Raw genomic sequence first — 19,816 nt, 5'->3', positions numbered from 1 at the left:
TTTCATTGGATTCTCACAGTTCTGTTTTTGTCTTCCTCTTTCAAACACTGGGCCAGTACTTGGTTAGGATTTTCTCTGCTATATATCTCTGAAAGTGGAGAGCTATTTTTGCCAGATCATAATACATAGATTATTCTGACATTCTCTTTTCTTTTCAGTGCATAATTTGTTTTTCTGTCTATTGGTTTTAGACAGTAGTGTTTTGTGAGAATGGGCAGCATGTGTCCTTCTGGGGGAACTGAGTCTAAGCACCCCCTTGAATTAGCTGCTCATGTGTTCGCCATAGCAGCTTAAGACTACAGCCACAGCTCCTCCTACAAATTATACTCTACTAATATATTAAAGATAATTATTACATGTTTATATTTAAAAAGAAAATAACATTTATATTGCGAGTGTGGCAATAAACTAACTTTAAATTGGAGATGCTGACGTTCATACAAGATCTAAATGGAAAGATGAGTATTACCATAGCAACTGACGCAGCACGACGGGAAATACCAACTGAAAGGTATGAACGATTATAGGCGGCCAATGCGAATTTTTCTGTATATTTTAAATTTCAGGAATAAAATGTAGACTTGCATTAGAAAATACAGTTCGTATATTAAGTATATTTTCAAATAATGTTTCTCCCTCGTGAACGCTCCTGATGAAATAATTTATTACATATCCCCCCCTTTGTTCTAAATGATAGAATCTGATTTCAATATGGCGGCCACGGCTTAAACATCTGAACGGATGGAGAAGACTAAATTCAGAGTAAAACATTGGTTGCGTTCAACATTTCTGAGTTTTTTTTGTTCAATGTCAGGCTAATGTTTATTTTAACTAAAGGACATGGTAAAAACAGAAGACATACCCAGCATGGCGGACGACTGGAAGCAAGTGTTTGAGAGGAACCGGATGGTTCCCCCGCACAGCCAAACCGTAAGGCTGGCTGTGGAAAGCCGCTTCACCCAGTCCCACGGCTTCCAGCTCACCCTCAACCGTGTCACTGCAACTCACCTCCCATCCCAGGTGACTGTTTACAGTTAGCTTTCAGTGCTAATTAAAAACATAGAAAAAACTCTGCTATAGCAATTCACTAGAGGTTTAGGAAACCTAAATTCAATGTATTTTAATCTGTGAGCTTGACTTTGTATTGACTGTCAAAATAAAAGTCACGATAAGGCCTATTCAGTATCCATCTCTGTGACACTGCGTCTGAAGAAAAATCGCGAACCTTTGAAAAATGTTATATTTGAAGGCAACCATACATTTTTTTTAATCAAACACACAATCAATGTCATGGGATTATTAGTAAATTCGGTCTATATGTAGAGCATCAAACAGTACCAAAGTGAATCTGACATTCACTACTTGCTGGCATTATCAGTTACAGGGATGCAAAATTGAGCATTCAGATATTGAGAACCTCATTCTGGGGTGTTTTTCATGAAGTTGGATAATAGTCATAAAGGAGGATTTAAGTTTAACTCTTCACTTGTTAACAGTGACTTTTCTAAGATGCATATGCTTCCTTTTTGCTCATAGGAGAAGGCAGTGGGAGAACAAAGTGTGACTTACCAACTACGGGCAACGCTGTTTGACAGAAATCATCAGCACTTTTTTGGGAAAACATGGAAGAGCTCCCCTCAGACAATAAAAAACAACAAGATCACTTTCAATGAGGTAACTCTTCTCTAACAGGCATCCCACTGAAACAAGTTTACTTCAAACAGCACACAGCTGTTGCATATATATAGGCTCTTTTAAAAACCCCTCTCATGTTATTTTGGCAAACAGCGAGTCGATGATTATGTAGTAAAATCAATGTGTATTCATCCATAAATTCCATTCATTTAGGGCAGCCTTTATTTAATTAAAAGCAACTCAAAAGCTTTACCAATTAGCCGTCTTTAAATTAGTGGCATTGATTTCCCTAAGTTCTGCTATGCTCTTGAGGATCCTGTCAGCTAAAGCACAGCAAATTACAAACTGAAGTGATTGCCAATAAGTGATTCCAGTTGCATTTGATGATTTCGATTCTTTTTTTTCTCATCCTGCAAGTTGAAGAAGAGCTAATTTCCTTGTGAGGTAAAAACTTAGTATTAGAGAGAACTTTGAGACAAAGTTTCATAGAAAATATCATGATTGTATTACAGATGTGTGCCACTTTATGGCAGTGATCAGTTAGTCCTGGAAACTCTAATAACTGAAAAAGCACGTCATTCATTACATTGATAGAAAAATCACATATTATGTCCAGTATTGCTAGAAAGACCTTTTACTCGTTCATTAACTAGTCTTTACTTGTCTGACAGTGGTAATTGTATATAATGTGGTGAAGTGTAATAAATAGCTTAGTCCCCCCCCCCCCCCCGCCCCTCCTCCAAAAAACCCAAAAAACAACATTATACAAATTGAAAAATGAGAGTTTTTCAATTTTGTAATTTTTATTTCAAAAATACCCCCCACTAGCCCGTTTTGATTTTGTTCACTTTGGATAGTGTGCCCAGGTTAAAGTTGTGTGGAGTAATATACAGTGTGTAGTTGTTCAGCTTAATGAACTAGACAAACTGTACAGCTCATCCTGTAACAGCAGTGCCAAAACCAATAGGAGGATCAGACAGATTCATATCTCAGAAGTATGTGATCGCATCTCCCCCATATCAGTGAGACTGAAGTTTGCCTGCTGAAATTCACGTGTTATGGTGCCAAAAGTAGTAGTGCAACATCATCATGTTTCTCAATACTTTGTATTACTCTTAGTGTCAGGTTCAGACAGAATGACCTCTGTGCAAAGTGAGGGAATTTTCAGCCGCCAGCAAATGTGTTTGAGCTAGTTTCATCTAGAAACGAATGACATGAGAGCTTTGCCCTTTCTGGGCCATTAGGTGAAGTCCAAACAGGCTGAAATAAGTGTGAGTGACCACATGAGACCGACAGCGGCAGGGCAAAAAAGAAAGATGTCCATTTGTAACTGTTCAGCAGTTCTGCTAAGCACCAGCTGGGGGGTTTTGAGTAAGCCATTGCCCTTGGAGATGCTGTGATTTGCTTTCTATGATTGTGTGACAACCAATCATAAAAAAAAAAGCTGCCAGTGTAACATTGTGGAGACTTTGGTTTGTTGTGCTACTTTGGCTCAGCCTTCTCTGCTTCACACTCTCTCTGAACAGATGTGATTGAAAAATCAATCAACTCTTTTCACTCAAGACTGTGTACTAGCTACAGAAAACTTAACATCTAATAGTGCACATAGCAGGGTACCTCATTTAATGTGCTCGCAGTTGCAACTCATTAGTTATCTGCCCATGCACACAAGTGAACAAGAACAAACATGTCTGCTACCTTGCTATAACTGTCATCATGGATTTAACTTGTGCAATCAACAAGATCAGCAGTCCTGCTAAGAAATCAGCATGAGGTTGTTTGCAATTGATACACAAAACCTGCAAAAGACCCAGTGAACTATAAAATGGGCCAAGTAACTTGTGAGGAGTCTTTGGCCATGGTAGCATTTCTGCCTGGACTGAATTACAGTACAGCACCCTGGAAGCCGGCTTCCCAACCAAAACACTCTTTTTTTGTTTACTCAAAAAAGAAAAAGATACAGTGGGCGTTTAGTGTTATCCTACTGTGTTGTGCTAGTGAGATATTGAGTCTCAGAAGATACCAGAGGCTTGTAGTACAAAGCAGGATTTTGTCTTATCCAGATAACTTCTTAATTAACCCTGAGTTTGCCCCCTGACCCTTCAATTCTCTGGAAAATAGCGACACCATTGTTGGACGAGCCTTTGCCCACTGTACCCACATAGTAGGATGGGATAAAGTTTTTTTTTTTTAAATAAAATCTCATATCTAGGAATTTTCCCCCAGTAAGAATTCCCCCAGTAACTTCCAATTCTAGACTTTCACATTTATTCAGTCTCACGTTTATTCAGAGCGCCTTTGTATTTGTGGTTTTTGTTTCAAATGTCCTACATTAGAAATCTGTTTTTTTATTTTTATTCTTTAGTTTGTCTCAAACTCTTAAACACCACTGAGACTGCAGCTGAAAGAATAAAAGCTAAAACCTGTCTTTTAAAAATTAATTGAATTAAATACTCAATTATATTCCATCAGATTCTCCTGTGGCCTAATGATAGAGCTGTGATACGGATAAATCTGTTAAATTATACAATCAGTATTTTTGCCAGCTCTCTTCCCAGGCTTCAAATATGGTAGACTTTATTACTATAATAGATCTTGTCCAGTCTTATTGACTGCAAAGCACTTAAAGCGCTCACGTGTTTATATAGGACTTTTAGTATTAAACTGTTGTATAGTGCTTTCCCTCTCTCTCTCTCTCTCTCTCTCTCTCTCTCTCTCTCGCTGTCAGACACACACACTCTGCTGCTTTTTCTGTAGCAGATGTGTTGCTTTCTGTCTACATTGTGTGTTTAACAATCAGCTGATCTGCTACCAGTACACTTATCCATGCTTGTAATTGGTTAGCCAGTTGGTCTCCTGCATGGGAAACCCTGGGTTAACTTAGTGAGCTGATAACCAGGCTCATGTGAGGGCTTATTCTGATTGGCGAAGTTAAAATCAGTCAATCCAGAAAACAGAGTTGCAGAGGGGTGCAACATAACTAAGATTGCCCTTTGGGACAGCTACAAGTACTTATGTAATGCTTGGTGTGATTTAGCACATGTATTAATATTTTTATGTTTATTGACTTGGGATTGTAGTTGTATGCAGTTTCAGTCAAAGGTCAGATTTGTTGCACTTTAGTCTTTACGATTCATTTTCTTTTTTCCAAACATGGTTTCAGTCTGTTCAGAGTCTTTGAGTCTTTTCTTCTCTGTAATCAAGGGGAACAAAAATGGGGAACAAAAAAGTATTTTTGATGCCAAGCTGCTTGGTGTACTCTGTGAAAGATCTGCTTTGATGATGAAATTTTCAATTTCTTATTGAAAATACCGAAGGGAATGTTGTGACAGCCAAAGACTTGAGATACAAAAGATAAAATATACCGCACTGATATTGAAGTGCACCGCAACTTGGATGATCTTCATCCATTGGGTGGGTTTCCTACAAGAGAAATATACCAGGTCAAATCTTGATTGAGTGGATGATGTCTGGAGTTAGTCCCCTAGGCGCTTCATAGTGTCTGCACGCTGCTCCAAATACTTAAGACAGGGACAAATTTTCGTATGTGGATCAATGAAAGAATCCATATATTCAAATGGAAAGATCTTCTTTTCAGCCAGGAACCCACCAGCGACTTTCCTGTACTGTGAGTAAACTCATGATGGCAACAAGTAGCTTTTTGTGCATCACCAGAGCTTTATTGGTTAGGTGTGAGGATAGTTTGCCAAAGAAGCTCCCACTGATGCATTAACATCTAATGCCCCTACCATGCAGTTTACTAAAGGTTCACTTTATATCAATGCTGGCAGCATTGGAATTTTCCTTGTAATGTCAAGCCTCCTTTCTACTTTCAAACCAGAAGTAAGATCAGAGCTGAATCTGATAAATCCCCTCGATTTAAAAACAGTATTTTATTTCAAATGTAACTGTGCCGTCAATCCACACATCTACCCACCCACCTGCTTAAATCACTTTTTTAATGTAAGTGTGCATGCGGTGAAAAAGTTCAAGCTTTTATATTTCAGCCATTACTGAGATTTAAAAAGAGAGGTCTTGTTAAATCACGACGTGCTGTTAGATTTGCTTGTAGATTAGTCCGCCAGTCAGCCATCTCATCTTAACAGCTACTTTAACACTGGATGTTAAATGATTTACAACTGAAGTGGCTGTAATGTGTCTTTTATGTATTACATGAATACATTATTTTAGTTTGCAAAGACTGCTACATGTGGTGATTGTGACTGGATGCCATATTGAAGTTCCACATTGCATGTTGCATTTTCATTTTAATTTATGCAAGTTTGCATTGTACCCCAAAATGGTGAGCTTCTGGTCCTGGCAAGCAGTGAGTTTGTTCTAAGAAGGTCCTTCAAAAGGACTGACGGCAGAGTCAACGTGTAAGTCTCAAAAGATTAGACATAGAATTTTTGAGGTAATCTTTTTATTTGTGCTAAAAGCAAACAACTAACTGCAGATAAATTATGGGATACACAGTATTTTGCAACTGTTTTAACCACTTTTTTTTTTATTAAATCCAAAGCTGCTATTGGTGAGGTGTCTCACAAATGAGACAGATGAGTTGGCACATGACCCCAAAGTACTGCCAGAGCCATTCAGCAGATGGTATGACCCCTACAGAGCCCTAATGTCGTTACAAGAAAGTGCCATCTAAATCCAGAGATCTCTGGCAGCTGCTAAACTGCTAAATTTTGGAAACAGGAATCATGTACCTCCCTCTAAATTACAGAAAAGTCAGGTTTTTAGTTTTGCATATAAGACATCTTCTATAAGAGAATCTTGGGGATGCCACCTTCAGTTTGTGCAGTAACTAAAACCACTCTGATGCAGAATAGTCACCCTGCTGATGGTGGGGCTGTATTATCTTCTTGTCTGACGAGTGACTGCATTTACCTGCCAGAAGCTTTCTTTTGAAAAGCCCTTAAGTTGTGAACTACATAAGGTGCCCCTGTGTAGTCGCATTCCTTGAAAATGTTGTCTCCCTGCATCATATTTACGATAATTTACTGGGCATTTTGCTATGTTTGAGCAGATTTCTGGAGAACAGCTGGATGTGTGTGTTCTCTCTCTCAATCAAACATCTGAAGGTCTCTGCCTCCTGGTCGGAGGCCAGCGACCCACTGTTTTTATGATTGCATCAGAGCAATGCAAGCTCCTCGGTAGCTTCCAAATTTGGAGGTGCCTCATGAGTTTAGAGTGTTGTACATGGTGTTTTGAGAAACCCTTTTAATGGAAGGAGTATTGTGAACTGTGGCTGGCTGGTAAATGCAGAGTGTTGCATAAGTCTTTGTGCAGAGACACCAATGAGTCACAGCTATGGCACATTCATGATTTCCAGTTTTGTCACCATCTGTTTTCTCCCCTTTCCTCTGTGTGATGTTCTTTTGATCGAACAATATCTCACAGTGAATGGCCTTACTTTGATCCGCCGTAATAGTCATAGCCTGTACAAAAAAAAAAACTCCGCTTGGTGTCCCAATAAGCATCCAAATCCAATTATCCATCCAGGGTAATAATATAAACCACATCATATCCTATCATGATGATAAAGTGGGCCTGGCCCTCTCTGTGTCATGCCGCAAGAGCTCCGCTAGCTTTTTTTTTTTTTTTTATTGGATTTGGCCCAATGCACTTGCATTCATGCTGGTGTTTATGAGTGGCAAATTGCTGTTTGATATCCAAATAACGTCGGGGGGGTTCTCTCCTATGTTACGGGAGCACAGGGAAAATTGCAAGGCACCCCCCTCTCCCCAGTCAGCCATGATGGATTGGTTTTAATATCTGGTGAAAAGCTAAGATGCACGGTGATTAAAAAGAGAGCGCTTACTAATTCTTTTCCCCCTCTCTTTGCATCTCTTTCTTTCCCGATAGAGGAATGACATCTTGTCAACTGTGCCAGTTCCTTCGTGGGTTGTTTTTAATTGTTAGGTCAGACTTATTAGGCTTTTATTTTGAAAGTAGTGCCATTTTAATTGCCATGCCAAGCCTTCAGTGGGTCTGAAAAAGATTTATGCATGCAAAACAGAAACTACTGTGAAGTCCAGTCGTAGTTTCAGACCTTCTGAATCAAAATGAACCTTGTTTTGTGATGTGTTTGACTTGTGTGTCAAATATGTCCCTTTTGAGAATTATAATTTTTTTTTTTGTAATCTTTTTGTTGTTGTACAACTCAGTATGTCCTAAATTATCAAACTTACACTTACTTCCCCGATTGTTGGTTTTCTCAAATCATGACTCAGATTGTTTGTGAGGTATAGGGATATTTTAACTCTCCCTTGAACACATTGAGGCAAAGGGAGCGCTGTGATCAGTAGAGGGCAATGTTGTGCTACAGATGCACAGATGGAGGAGTCGAGAGAATGGTAGAGAGAGAAATGTGCATCTTTCTGCATTGTCTCTCACTGTGATCACTCCATTTGAACTCCCTGCCTTCACGGGGAGCCAGTGGTTTCTTCTCATATGTGCAACATTATCAGGCCGACAGATGGGCTTGAGAGAAAAGGCCAAGCTTTGTTCGTGTCCGTGCAACCTCTGTTTCTCTAGGTCTGCAAATGCTATTTGGCATTGCATGCTATAAACTAAGAGTAACATACACACACGCGTGTGTACACACACATGTTTATTTCTCACAATGTTACTAAAAACAGTACCCTTTATACCAGCATACGCATCATCACACACGCATTACATGACTTCAAAGAAGTAAAAAGCAGACAGTGCTTCACCGATGGGAAAATATTTAAACATCAGATGTGCAATTCCGCCACTTTTGTTTCTTGAAACATTTTTCTCTTAAGAACAAACTACTTTCAAAGTGAAGAATCCCTCATGGTTCAAACTTGAGCTCTGAGTAATGAGTACAAGGCAGCAGACACACTCATCTGCAAAGTGTAAGTTTCTAAAACATACAATAGATTGCCAAATTTAAGCTGTCAGAGCTGTAACAAAGCCACAGTTAAAGCCTCAACCCTTTCTACTTTTCCTTGCTTTCTTAAAGCAGAGACATACTCCAGCAAGGCTTGCTCAGATGAGGGGGGGAAAAAACTTCTCTTTGAAGTCTGGTGTATTTGTTGTGTGCCATGCACAGTGTTTTGCAGTCTGCCACGTATGACTCCACACATGATTCCCAGCCACTCAACCGTGGACATCGAGCTGTCACATACGTCTTTTCGGAAAAATGTGACATGATCTAACTCTCATGTCCACTTTTCATGTCACTCCGTGAGAAGAGAAGAGCTTAACATAAATTATGTTCATCCCTGGTAATTTTAGCTGTTTTGGGTTGAATACAAGGAAACATCTGTAATGGTATTATTCCACTGATTCATTTCAGTTTACCAGACTTTTTCTCTGATGATGGATTGCATGGCCTGTATGTTGGTAACCATACCAGTTTATGTATATTTTATTCATATAGCAAGAAATATATGCACTTAGCTGCCACTTAATTAGGTACACCTTGATAGTGCTGGGTTGTACCTCCTTTTGCCTTCATAACTGTCCAAATTCTTAGTGTCATGGACTTAACTAGGTGCTGGAAATATTTATTTGTGATATTGATCCATATTGACGTGACCTGTTCCACCACATCCCAGTGGTGCTCTGTTGGATTGGGAGCTGATGACTGTGGAGGCCATTTGACTACCAGCGAACTCACTGTAATGTTAAAGTAGCCGGTTTTAAATGATTTAAGCTTTGTGACATGGTGTGTTAGCTGACAGTAGTTGCACCTGGTGTGGTCTTCTGCTGCTCTAGACTCTCTGTTTCAAGGTTCAGTGTGTTTAGAGAAGCTCTTCTGCAAGCCTTGGTTGTAACAAGTGATTATTTCCTAACCTCCAGGTGAAAATCACATCAACAAGAGAGCTGCTGGTCACGTAATCCCTTTAAGTCTCTCTCTTCTCCATTCTGATGCTTGGTTTGAACTTCAGAAAGCCATTTCGACCATTTCTGCATGCCTAAAAGCACAGAGTTGCTGCCATGTGATTCGCCGATTAGATAATTGTTTGTTGCAGTTGAACGGGTTTACCTGATAAAGAGGCCAGTGAGTGTATATTTTTCAAATGCAATTCCATTAAAAAAATATACCCTGACTGACTAAAAAAGAAAAACCCCAAACCGTCACACGGTGATAGGTATAATTGATGCTAGTATCTGTACTGGCTTTTATATTGAATTGATATTCATCCATAATTCTGTAAATAGAAGCCTTTCTAAAAGGAGGCTATATCTATGCCACAGCAACTATTGCATTTACTGTGTTTTTCATTTACTTTGTTAAAGTTAGCCCACATGTTTTACCCTCTTTGCTCTAACTATAGTCCACAGATTGTAAACAAAGTTAGAGTGACTGGGAGAAAACATTAATTACACAGTAGGCAGTCTGAAAATGCCTAAAGTTAAAAGACTTAAATGACTCAGTGGTGTCCATATACTGATGAGAGGATGACAGCTCTGGAGCAGTATTTTAGCGCTAATATAATCATCAGTTGATAAGTCTATAAGTAAGTAAGTACATTTTATTTATATAGTGAATTTGAAATTGAAGTACAGTAAAAAATAAAAGGGTTCCTAAAAATTCATGGTACACACTATTACATAAAGTAACACAACAACAACAATAACTTGTGCTTCAGCCACAGTTCCAAAGATTAGCATTTTCTAAAAGGTTGACAAAAAAGGTATATATTTAGTTTAGATCTGAAGGTTGGAGGTCACATGGGAGGAGTACCAACTCCTCCCATGTGATTGCTGCAGTCCTCTTTAAAATGAATTTCAGCAGCACTCAAGAGTGCTTGGTAAGCAGTCCTTAATGATTTTGAGGGAGAATATGGACATAGCTGTTTTAATAAAAAAAAAAAAAGAGTTAAAAGTGCCCAAGTTATTCATCAAGCTCTCAGTTAATAGTGGAGGAACAAACAATATGTCCTCTGTTTTGAACTTAGTTAACTGTATGAAACTGTAAGCCATCTATTTTTTAATATCCAAAATGTACTCATTGAGCTGCATTATGGAACAGTGATTTTCAATATTTAAAGGTAAAAACAGATAAATGATATTACAAGATTTTATGTTGGTAAATTAAAAAAAAAAAAAAACTGGTGGGAGGAACAAGAAAAAAGAAACAGACCCCAAGATTGATCCTTGCAGAACTTCAGATGTCATAACTCGTGATACAGAGGAATATTTTCTAGCGTTAACTGAGAGAGGGTTTTTTTTGGTTTTTTTAGAGTGTTCGTGAGTTTTAGAACTTTAGACAAAAATGGTAGATTTGAGAAAGGTGGACAATTACTCAGGACATCCACTTCCAAATGTAATTTCTGTAAGAAAGGTTGGACTACTGTGTGCTTAATATATACCATTTCAGTATAAAGGGCCATAAAAATATGATATTATATAGCATAATAAAATTGTATCTGGTGTTAACAAACAGCAGATACAATTTTTAACTCACAGCATGAATCTTTTTTACAGATTTTATGCTTTTCACGTTTAATTTCATGGTGTTTTGTCCCTACTGTGTGGAGATGCCCTTAAATTGCCAGCACTTAATTGAGAAAGCACTTGCCTCATAAATGCAGAGTGAGCATTTTAATTTTAGGCCTGTCTTGATGGCAAATTGGTATTGATTGGTTTTTGTCCACTCAATTCATACATGAATCTGGCTACAAATTCATTTAATGTAAATTTGCAAAACAAAAACAGAACAAATAATGAATTGCTAAATTCATTTTTGCAGCAATAACACTTAAAGTAAAAATAAACACCAATATATGCAATGAAAAGTAAGCCCATAAACCAAACAGAATCAAACATGCCACTATTTCTGCCCCTACAAATGTCCACAGATTGGTAAAACTTCTCACTAGATCACTCTATAATGAGTTGTGGCAACATACTATTGACTACTACTGTCTTCTGTTTAGAATAAAGCATTTTTTAGAAATAGCACAATTATGGCTCCTAAGATGCATCTGGTGTATATCTAAAAATAGACCATAACTTGCACTAGTTTTAGATTTTATTAAACCAAAACAAGCTCTGCTGGGCCAAAGAAAAAATATCCATCTATACACAGCCATGGCTTTTTCCAGTATTGGTATTGCAGACAGGAAGCTGAAGCAGACATGTTAATTACAAGACAGCAGAGTGTAATTTACTCTTACTAATGGGCAGTAAAATGCATTGCTGGGAAAAAACTCACACTGGAAGAAGACTTTAAAATTCATATATTTAATAAATAACTTGCAAAATAACCTTGAAAAATCACTGAAATAAACATGCAGCATACTCTGTTATGACAATTAGCAGTCAGTTATGTTTCATTCGCAGCTCAGTGGGCAAATGATAGAAGTTTAGCACCGTATAGTAGGAACCTAAATGCTTTCCTTGTTATTGTTTTTTCTTTCTTTTTTTTTCAAACCCAAATTGTTTTGATCCTGAATTAAATTGTGGCACCAATAATTAAATTGGGAGGTTGCAAAATACTTTAACCGCTAGTGCTGTTGAAGGAGGTTCATAAGTTAAGAGGATCACTAAAGCATTGGCAAATTATCTTGAGGGGCATTTGAGTGTCTTTATAGAATTTTATGTTGAGGTGTTTGATACCTATTAAGTATTTTCCACTTAAAACCAAAAATGTGAATCTCATAGTGGTTTTCAATGGGATCACTAAAGCCACCCTTGATATTTTTCTGTGTGGGCCAAATAGTCTAACCTGAAGTTCAGACGGACAATGCCATTGCTCTTATGCTAAAGGCACATAGCTGAAAAGCTGGGGATAGGTTAATTGATTAATCTAAATTGTCACTAGGTGTGAATGTGCGAGTGAATGCGAGTGTGAATGGTTGTCTGTCCCTATGTGTTAGCCCTGCGACAGACTGGCGACCTGTCCAGGGTGTACCCTGCCTTTCGCCCTATGACAGCTGGGATAGGCTCCAGCGCCCCCAGCGCCCCTGAAAAGGATAAGCGGAAGCGAATGGATGGATGGATGGATGTGGACACACTACTTGGTTTTTTGTTGTTGTTTGTTTTGTTTTTTTTTGTTTTGTTTTTTTTTACTTTATTTAATGAACCTTTTCAATTAATAAATGAGAAAGTAAATGTGTGGGTGGTGTCTGCTTTAATGGTGCAATTATCACCTTTATTTTCTATGCTTGGCATTCACTTAAAGCCCATGAGCTCATCATCTTGTATTTTTATGCAACTGCCCTAACCAGAGAGGTTTTATTAAGTTTAGAGGTCTGCTGCTGGCATGTAGATGGCCTAAAGAAGTAATGAAAACCTTTTTCCTTGATAGATATTTTGCTATTGCTTCAGTGGTTTTGAATATTCAGTCGACTACACATAGGTATTAAACTGAGAAGTTGGTTGCAAGACATTTATACATCACCTTTTGACTGCACCATTAAAGGCACTTCAATCAGTTTATATTATAAACAGCTTTATTACTGTGTTATTGTGTTTTTAACTTCTTTAATAATTTCTTTAGGACAGATACTGCCATTTTTCAAAGACAAGAAGCTGGCTGTTCTAGGAGTTCAGTGTTTCTAATTTCTGTCTTTTGATATTTAAAAAAAAGAATATCAGTAGATGCTTACAATGGTTAACACATTCACTTGGCAAGTGAAAGGTTGCTGGTTCCATTCCAGCTGGAGACATGTATCCCATGTTGGGTTGCTTGAAGAAGGATGTCCGGAGCTACCTCCTGTGGTGACCCCTTGTGGCAAGAGAGTAGCTTAAAATAGCTCTACTATGCGCTATCTACAGTGCACAGGAATGTTTGGGGAAAATAGTATCACTTTGAATTGATTTTTAAAGCCAATTCTGCTTTTTTGGGTTGGTTTTTTTTTTTTTTTGTTAAGGATGTGCTTAAGAGCGACTATATTAAGTCAAAGTGTTGATGAGTTGAGTTGCATTCTTGGTTCTTTCTCTTTGTTGCTGGAAATATAACTACATCTGCTATATATTGAAATGAATTCCTTTTAAGAATGTTTGCTTCCCTAGAATGACTCAAAAGAGAGCTCAGATAATGACTAGCTGTACAACACATATGTGGGTCTTGCTATGTCCTGTCTTCCCTTCTTTGTTTGCTTTTTATAGGGTATGGCACCTTCTCAAGTCAAAGTAGAAGGCTAATGAAAACCCTCTGTCTGAAAAGCTATATGATTGATGGATAAAGAAGCTGCCATGGCAGCATAGACAGTCCTTCAGCTTACCTCTGTGCTTAATTCCTTCTCCCGACTGGCATTCCACACTAAAAGATATACACTTCAATTATACATGGGGACGGTGGGGGCACAGGCTGCTCTGCCTTGCCTGAGAACTGATCAATATTTCAGCTCCAAGGGGACCAAACATCTAGCGGAGCAGCTGCTGCTTAACAGCTTTACACAGTAGAGTGGCACACCCAGTAATATGAAGCTATATACTGTGGGTGTGTGTATGTGTGATCGTGGGATTTCAAGGGCCGCAAGAACTACTGCCGAGGTGACAGTAGGGAGAGATGAGAGCCTTGAGGAGGTTTTAGGTGTGTGTGTGTGTGTGTGTGTGTGTGGCTGCTTTCTACTGTGTGTGCTGTGTATTGACTTGATTCTTACTTGACTGTTCTTTCTCCATCCCTATCTCATTTCTCTTTCTGTCACTCCCTCTTTTCCCTCCACAGACAAACACACATACACACAGAGCTCGTCCCTATAATTCGGCTATCAGCGCTCCCCGGGGTCTGCACTGCCTCTGTGTGTGTGTTCAGACAGAAGAAAAGAAAGAGAATCTGTCTGTCTCATACTTTGTTGTTTCAGGCTTAGACATGTCAATTCAATCTTTACCTATTTGTATCTGAAGTCTGGCAGACTTCCTCTATTTTCTTTCATTGTTTTATATTTCCTGCATTCCTTCTGTATTGTGATGCATTTCCAGGATTCAGACAGTGCCCACAGTTTGTTTGCGAGGCATTTCAGACAGGATTTACAAAATGTCAGGAGACCAAAACCTGGGTGACAAGCTAAGACTTAGAGCGAGTGCTGAGATCTGTTGCTGGCGAAGCTGGGATGTTGTAGAATTTTGTCGGAGTTTGAGACAAAGCTGCAAACAGAGGCACACAAACCGAAGTGGTGGAAGTCAGAAAATGATTGTGAATGTTGTGCTGATCATGAGGAATCATGAGAAAACTGGCCTAGGAGAGTTCAGGCTGTGTTCGAGAATAAAGGTGGTCATACCAAATATTGCCATTCAAGCTCCACCATTTATGGTTGCACATTTCAATGAATTGCTGCAACTATTTCCCACTTTCTTAACAACAGAACTGAGGGGTGGTTTAAGACTTTTTCACAGTAGTGTAAGAAACATATCCAGAAATCCAGGCCAAAACTTCAACATTTCTTGATATTTCATTCACCATTTGAATAATGTGATTGGTTACAGTTATGTGTATGTGATTTAGTGCTGCAAGATGGTAGACATAGACAACATAGCACAATAGACATTCTATTACCAGAAGACTTCATGCACATACAATATATTTTACTTTCACATTTAGTTCTCGTTGGATGTCATTTTGAAAGGATTTCATCACTTTAAATTTTACTAAATAAAACTAAAAATAAGAAACCTATCAGCAGACACTTTTCTCAAACATAAATGGTTTATTATTCTAGCATTCCTTATTGACAATTCCTGATAGTGAATTTATAATGAATAAATTCTGATTTCAATCAGAAGCTGTTTGAAGAAAACAATTAAATTCTACATTTTGATCATCCCCACACATTCATATCAACAAAAGTATTTACATTTACTTTCAGTGGACAGAAAGTAAATGTAGTTCTTATTTAGTCTACTTATATTTTAAGTGATTTCACTAGCTGTTAAAGTTTTCTGTAGTAAAATAGCCTAAGATTTTTGAACACTGAGAATTACTGCCCTGTGAAAGTTCTTGCTGGATAGAAATCGCATCACTGTCACCTCATTCCTCAGAGGGATTCCACATAATTGGGCTATTTCTCCAGTAATTGCTGCAGTCCTCTTTGCCTGATAGCTCAGCTTTTGCCTGTCCTTCACTTGTTTTTTTTCCCTCTCTTTTTTGTCCTTATAACATATCAAACCTCTTTTTTTAAACAACTTCAGCCACATTACACATCTCCTGGGATGCAGCATTTATTACCACTGTGAATGCAATCCAAGCCGCCCCCCCTTCACTTAAACCCATCACCGAAGTGATAGAAAAAAAACCACATTTTCTCATCAGCTCCAGCTTTAGGCTCTCGCTTGCTGCATCCTCTGTCTTCAGTGTTCCAAAAAGAACTTTTCTTTATAAAGTATAGAACATAACAAATTTATTAGGCCGCCTGTCATGAAAACAGTAAGGCACAAATATTTAACAAAATCTATCAAAACCTTGTTTAAAACTAAAAATTCATGGATAAAAATGTCATTTTGATTAAAGAGCTCGCACCTACTGTTGGATTAAACATTACAGACATAACAGACTCCATCCATTCTCTTCCGCTTATCCTTGTCAGGGTTGTGGGGTACCTGGAGCCTATCCTAGTTTCTTAGGGCGAGAGGCAGGGTATGCCCTGGACAGGTTGCCAGTCTGTCGCAGGGCTAACACATAGAGAAAGCAACCATTGGCACCCACATTCAAACCTATGGGTAATTTAGAGTTACCAATTAACCTATCCCTACTAACTGCATGCCTTTGAAATGTGGGAGGAAGCATGTGTGCCTGAAAAAACCCCACGCAAACACAGGGAGAACATGCAAACTCCACAGATGATTTAGTTAATTACCAATATTGATATAAACCTTACATTGGGTGATGATTTAATAAACTCTTTAAGAACTATGTAAATTTTCAAAAGCTTATTTTGGCAAAGGTAAGAGTATAAGTGCTAGTCATTTATTCAATTCCACATTTATCCAGGAACAAAAACCACTGCAGCTGGATTCGGTGATCGTTTTTCATAACATGATTAAGATCATTTCTGTGCTGGAGCCCAGTGTGCTTCACATAGATGATCGTTTTCTGACAACGAAGAATGATGGCTGACATATCTGTCCTGTTGATACTCAACAGACTTTGGACCTGTGAGGACCTCTTGTTGAAAGTGTTTTTTGTCTGTCACACATATACATACCAGTCTTACCAGCCCAGAAACGATCAGTGACATTTATTACTGGCCATAAGGAAACCCGAAGCTTCTAACACTGTCATTTTCTCTGCCTCTCTATCATCCGCACCACCATCTCTCATCTCTCCTATGCTAGCGACAGTTATAGAATTTCATACCAAGAGGATTTGTGATGCTTACACCCGCTGGTTCTGTGCCTGTAAAATGATGTGCTGCGTTTCTCTTGCTTTTGCGCTCTCTTTCTCCCGCTCCCTCTCTTCCCTCTACCTCAAGGCGTTGGCTATGCTGCCAAAACTTGTATCAAAGCACTACAGCTAAGAATCTCCCTGAGCACATGTGCTTGCTTAACTTCATAAATCTTCATGAGCTGAGTTGTATGACTTTGAGTTCAACAGGGAAAGTCCAAGGGTAATAGCACATGGTATACAGCACATCTACTTGTACATCTAGAGTTTAGGGTTAAATGTATATGTGTGCTAGCTTACTGCATTGCCTAGTTGTGATTCATTGTACTTTGTTTTTATTGTGTTTTAGCTATAACAATGACTTTTAGTCAGCTTAGCTACCTACAGGTACATGCATTACATGTGAATAACACAGGCATGCAGACATAGGGAACTGGCTGGTTAGCTAAATCCCAGGTAGCTTACACTTTTGTTCCCAGGCTCCTAGCCAATGTGTGGGCTAAATGGAAATGCCCTGTTTGCTTTTCTTTTGGGAAGCCTCCAATGGTTGAACAACAGGTCGATGTCAATTATACTCCAGTTGCTCTGGACCTCTGTTTGCAAAACCAATGCTCATTTGTAGCCTTTTTCTTTTGTGCATTGCCCATGAAATTCCTCTTAGTGCTTGCCTCAGTAGAACAGTTGAATGACCACCTCAGGGGGGCAAGAAGAATTAGCTTTAGCTTTTATACTCTGACAATGCAAAGACAGGATCATAAATGTGTCACTAGTGCCTATTCAGCTTCTTTAAATATAAACATATCCCATAATATAGCAATTCATGTTGCTTGTTCTGTGTTTTCTTCTATAGCCTTAAATCTCACATCATCAGTCTTTCATGGTTTCATTTGGCTCTTCTCTTTCACCCACAAAGAGGTCCCAGAAAACCTCCCCAGAAGCTGCAGACAAGCTTGTTGTTAGCAGTGACAGTGACTTCCAGCCACATGCCTCTGCGCTGATGATGTTTTAATGTCATCCCGTTTCTGTTCTTCCCTCTTTACTCAAGTTATGGGCATTGAATATTTACCCCTGTGAGAATCGATTACTGCTCTGTTGACGGTTGCCGCAGAGTATAACCTCTCATTAGAGCCGACATATGCTGCGCCTGGCGTTGCTGCCGATGCAAGCTGTTTTTTCAATGACATCTCCCAGTGTTCCCATGGCGTTGTGAGCAAGATCTTACAACACTGCCTTGAAGTGAAAGTTGTGGGGAAAGAACTGCTATTATGTTGGATGGCAGATAGTACAAACTTAGAGATGTGGCAGTGTAATTGCTGGTTGGAACATAATACACATATATATCCATATATGGGGCTGAACATACAGAGTTCAAATTTGTCCTTTTTAAGTTTTGATAAAGTAAAGGCCATAGCCTCCAGTACAACTGGCCGATTGGTTGCTCGGTATACTTGTCCAAGTTCTATTGGTATTTGCCACTACTACCTTTGTAAGGAGTAAAGGAGCAAGTGAGCATCTGTGGAAAAACAAGTCACTATTTGGCCTACCCTGACAGAGATGGCTGTGTTTTTATTCAAAGTGATGGACAGAAGGTTGAGTGTAAACGCTTTGTCGTATGCTTTGTTTCATATTGTGACACATTTTTTTTCTGCTGGCAGTGTCAAGACTGCACGAAGACTGGTTCAACCCCCAGACTGCTACGATAGCAGCGTGCTCATATAATACATGCAGTGGTTATGTGGTTTAGTATTCTCTTGCTGAAATATACAACACTTTACCTGAAAAATATTTTGTCTGGATGGGAGCACATGCTGTATAAATCCCTCAGCATTGATGATGCCTTTCCAGATATGCCCAAATGTGCTACTGATCTTGCCTGAGCTTGCCATTCAAAACAAGCTAATATTTTTCTTAAAATCATACATTTTCTCAGTTCAAACACTTGATATGTTTTCTATGTTCTACTGTAAATAAAATTTGGGTTTATAAGATTTTCAAGTCTTTGTCTTTTGTTTTTATATACATTTTATACAGTGTTTGGACTTTGGCTCTGTTCAGAAACAGTCCATCCAGCCATCACTATTATTATGCAATACAGGGTTGCGGAGCTGTCTTGGGGCAGGAGGCAGGGTAAATTGTGGACAGTTTGCCAATCTGTTGCTCGGCTAATGTACAGAGACCGATAACCATACAGTCTCAAGGGCCATTTAAAATTACCAGTTAACCTAACATGGATGTCTTTGAGCTGTGTGAGGAAGGCAGAGTATCTGGGGAGAAGTTATTAGGAACTATTAGAACTATTAGGAGACAGTACTAACTATCACACCATTATTGTATGAAGAGTAATTGTTATATTATTATTGATTATTGATGGTAAACGTGTAACCTGTAAGAGGCAGGATCTTAACAACACCGACGAGCAAAGAACGCTCCACCTGTGAATTTGTACTAGAAAATGACCTAAATAAGACTCAGTATAGCTACAGCAGTATCAGTCAGAACACTTGTTATTATATTATCTTTAGTTGAGCTTGTCTGTTTCAAAATGTTCAGTCACGGCTGTTCTTTTTAGCTCTGACTACATTTCGTCTGTAAATCTGAATAATTGCAAATTGAATATGGGAGGTATTTGCTCTATGGGGACATGAAGTGGGATTTTTTTTTTTGTTCCAGAGACTGGACTGAAATCAATTTGGAGTTGTATCAAAGCATTGGAGCGTATGAAAAAGGAATTCAAGCTTGAACTGGAAATTCATCATGAACAATGTCCATATTTGGATTGCTTTTAGACTGGGGACTGCGTCTTTAACCGCAATGCAGATTCTACAGTATCACGGTGGGAGGGAACTTGGGTGAACATGATAGAATATG

General features: G+C 38.7%; 1 protein-coding gene across 2 annotated transcripts in view; it reads left to right on the top strand.

Annotated features, from left to right (window-relative positions):
* Positions 1–398: 398 nt before the first annotated feature.
* nphp4 (nephronophthisis 4) overlaps positions 399–19,816 on the top strand; it is a gene marked incomplete in the record, with an annotated part of 192,717 nt that continues 173,299 nt past the window's right edge. Inside the window, 2 exon segments of one of the 2 annotated variants that reach the window (XM_042221036.1) lie at positions 399–1,020; positions 1,537–1,674. In XM_042221036.1, the coding sequence (XP_042076970.1) occupies positions 841–1,020; positions 1,537–1,674 (318 nt within the window). 2 annotated transcript variants of the gene reach the window in all.

The sequence above is a fragment of the Haplochromis burtoni genome, unplaced genomic scaffold (genome assembly GCF_018398535.1).
Source record: "Haplochromis burtoni strain Fernald_Lab_line unplaced genomic scaffold, NCSU_Asbu1 Contig_60, whole genome shotgun sequence".
Classification (NCBI taxonomy): Eukaryota; Metazoa; Chordata; class Actinopteri; order Cichliformes; family Cichlidae; genus Haplochromis; species Haplochromis burtoni.
The sequence above is the reverse complement of the archived record's forward strand: the minus strand, read 5'-3'. Positions and strand labels throughout refer to the sequence as shown.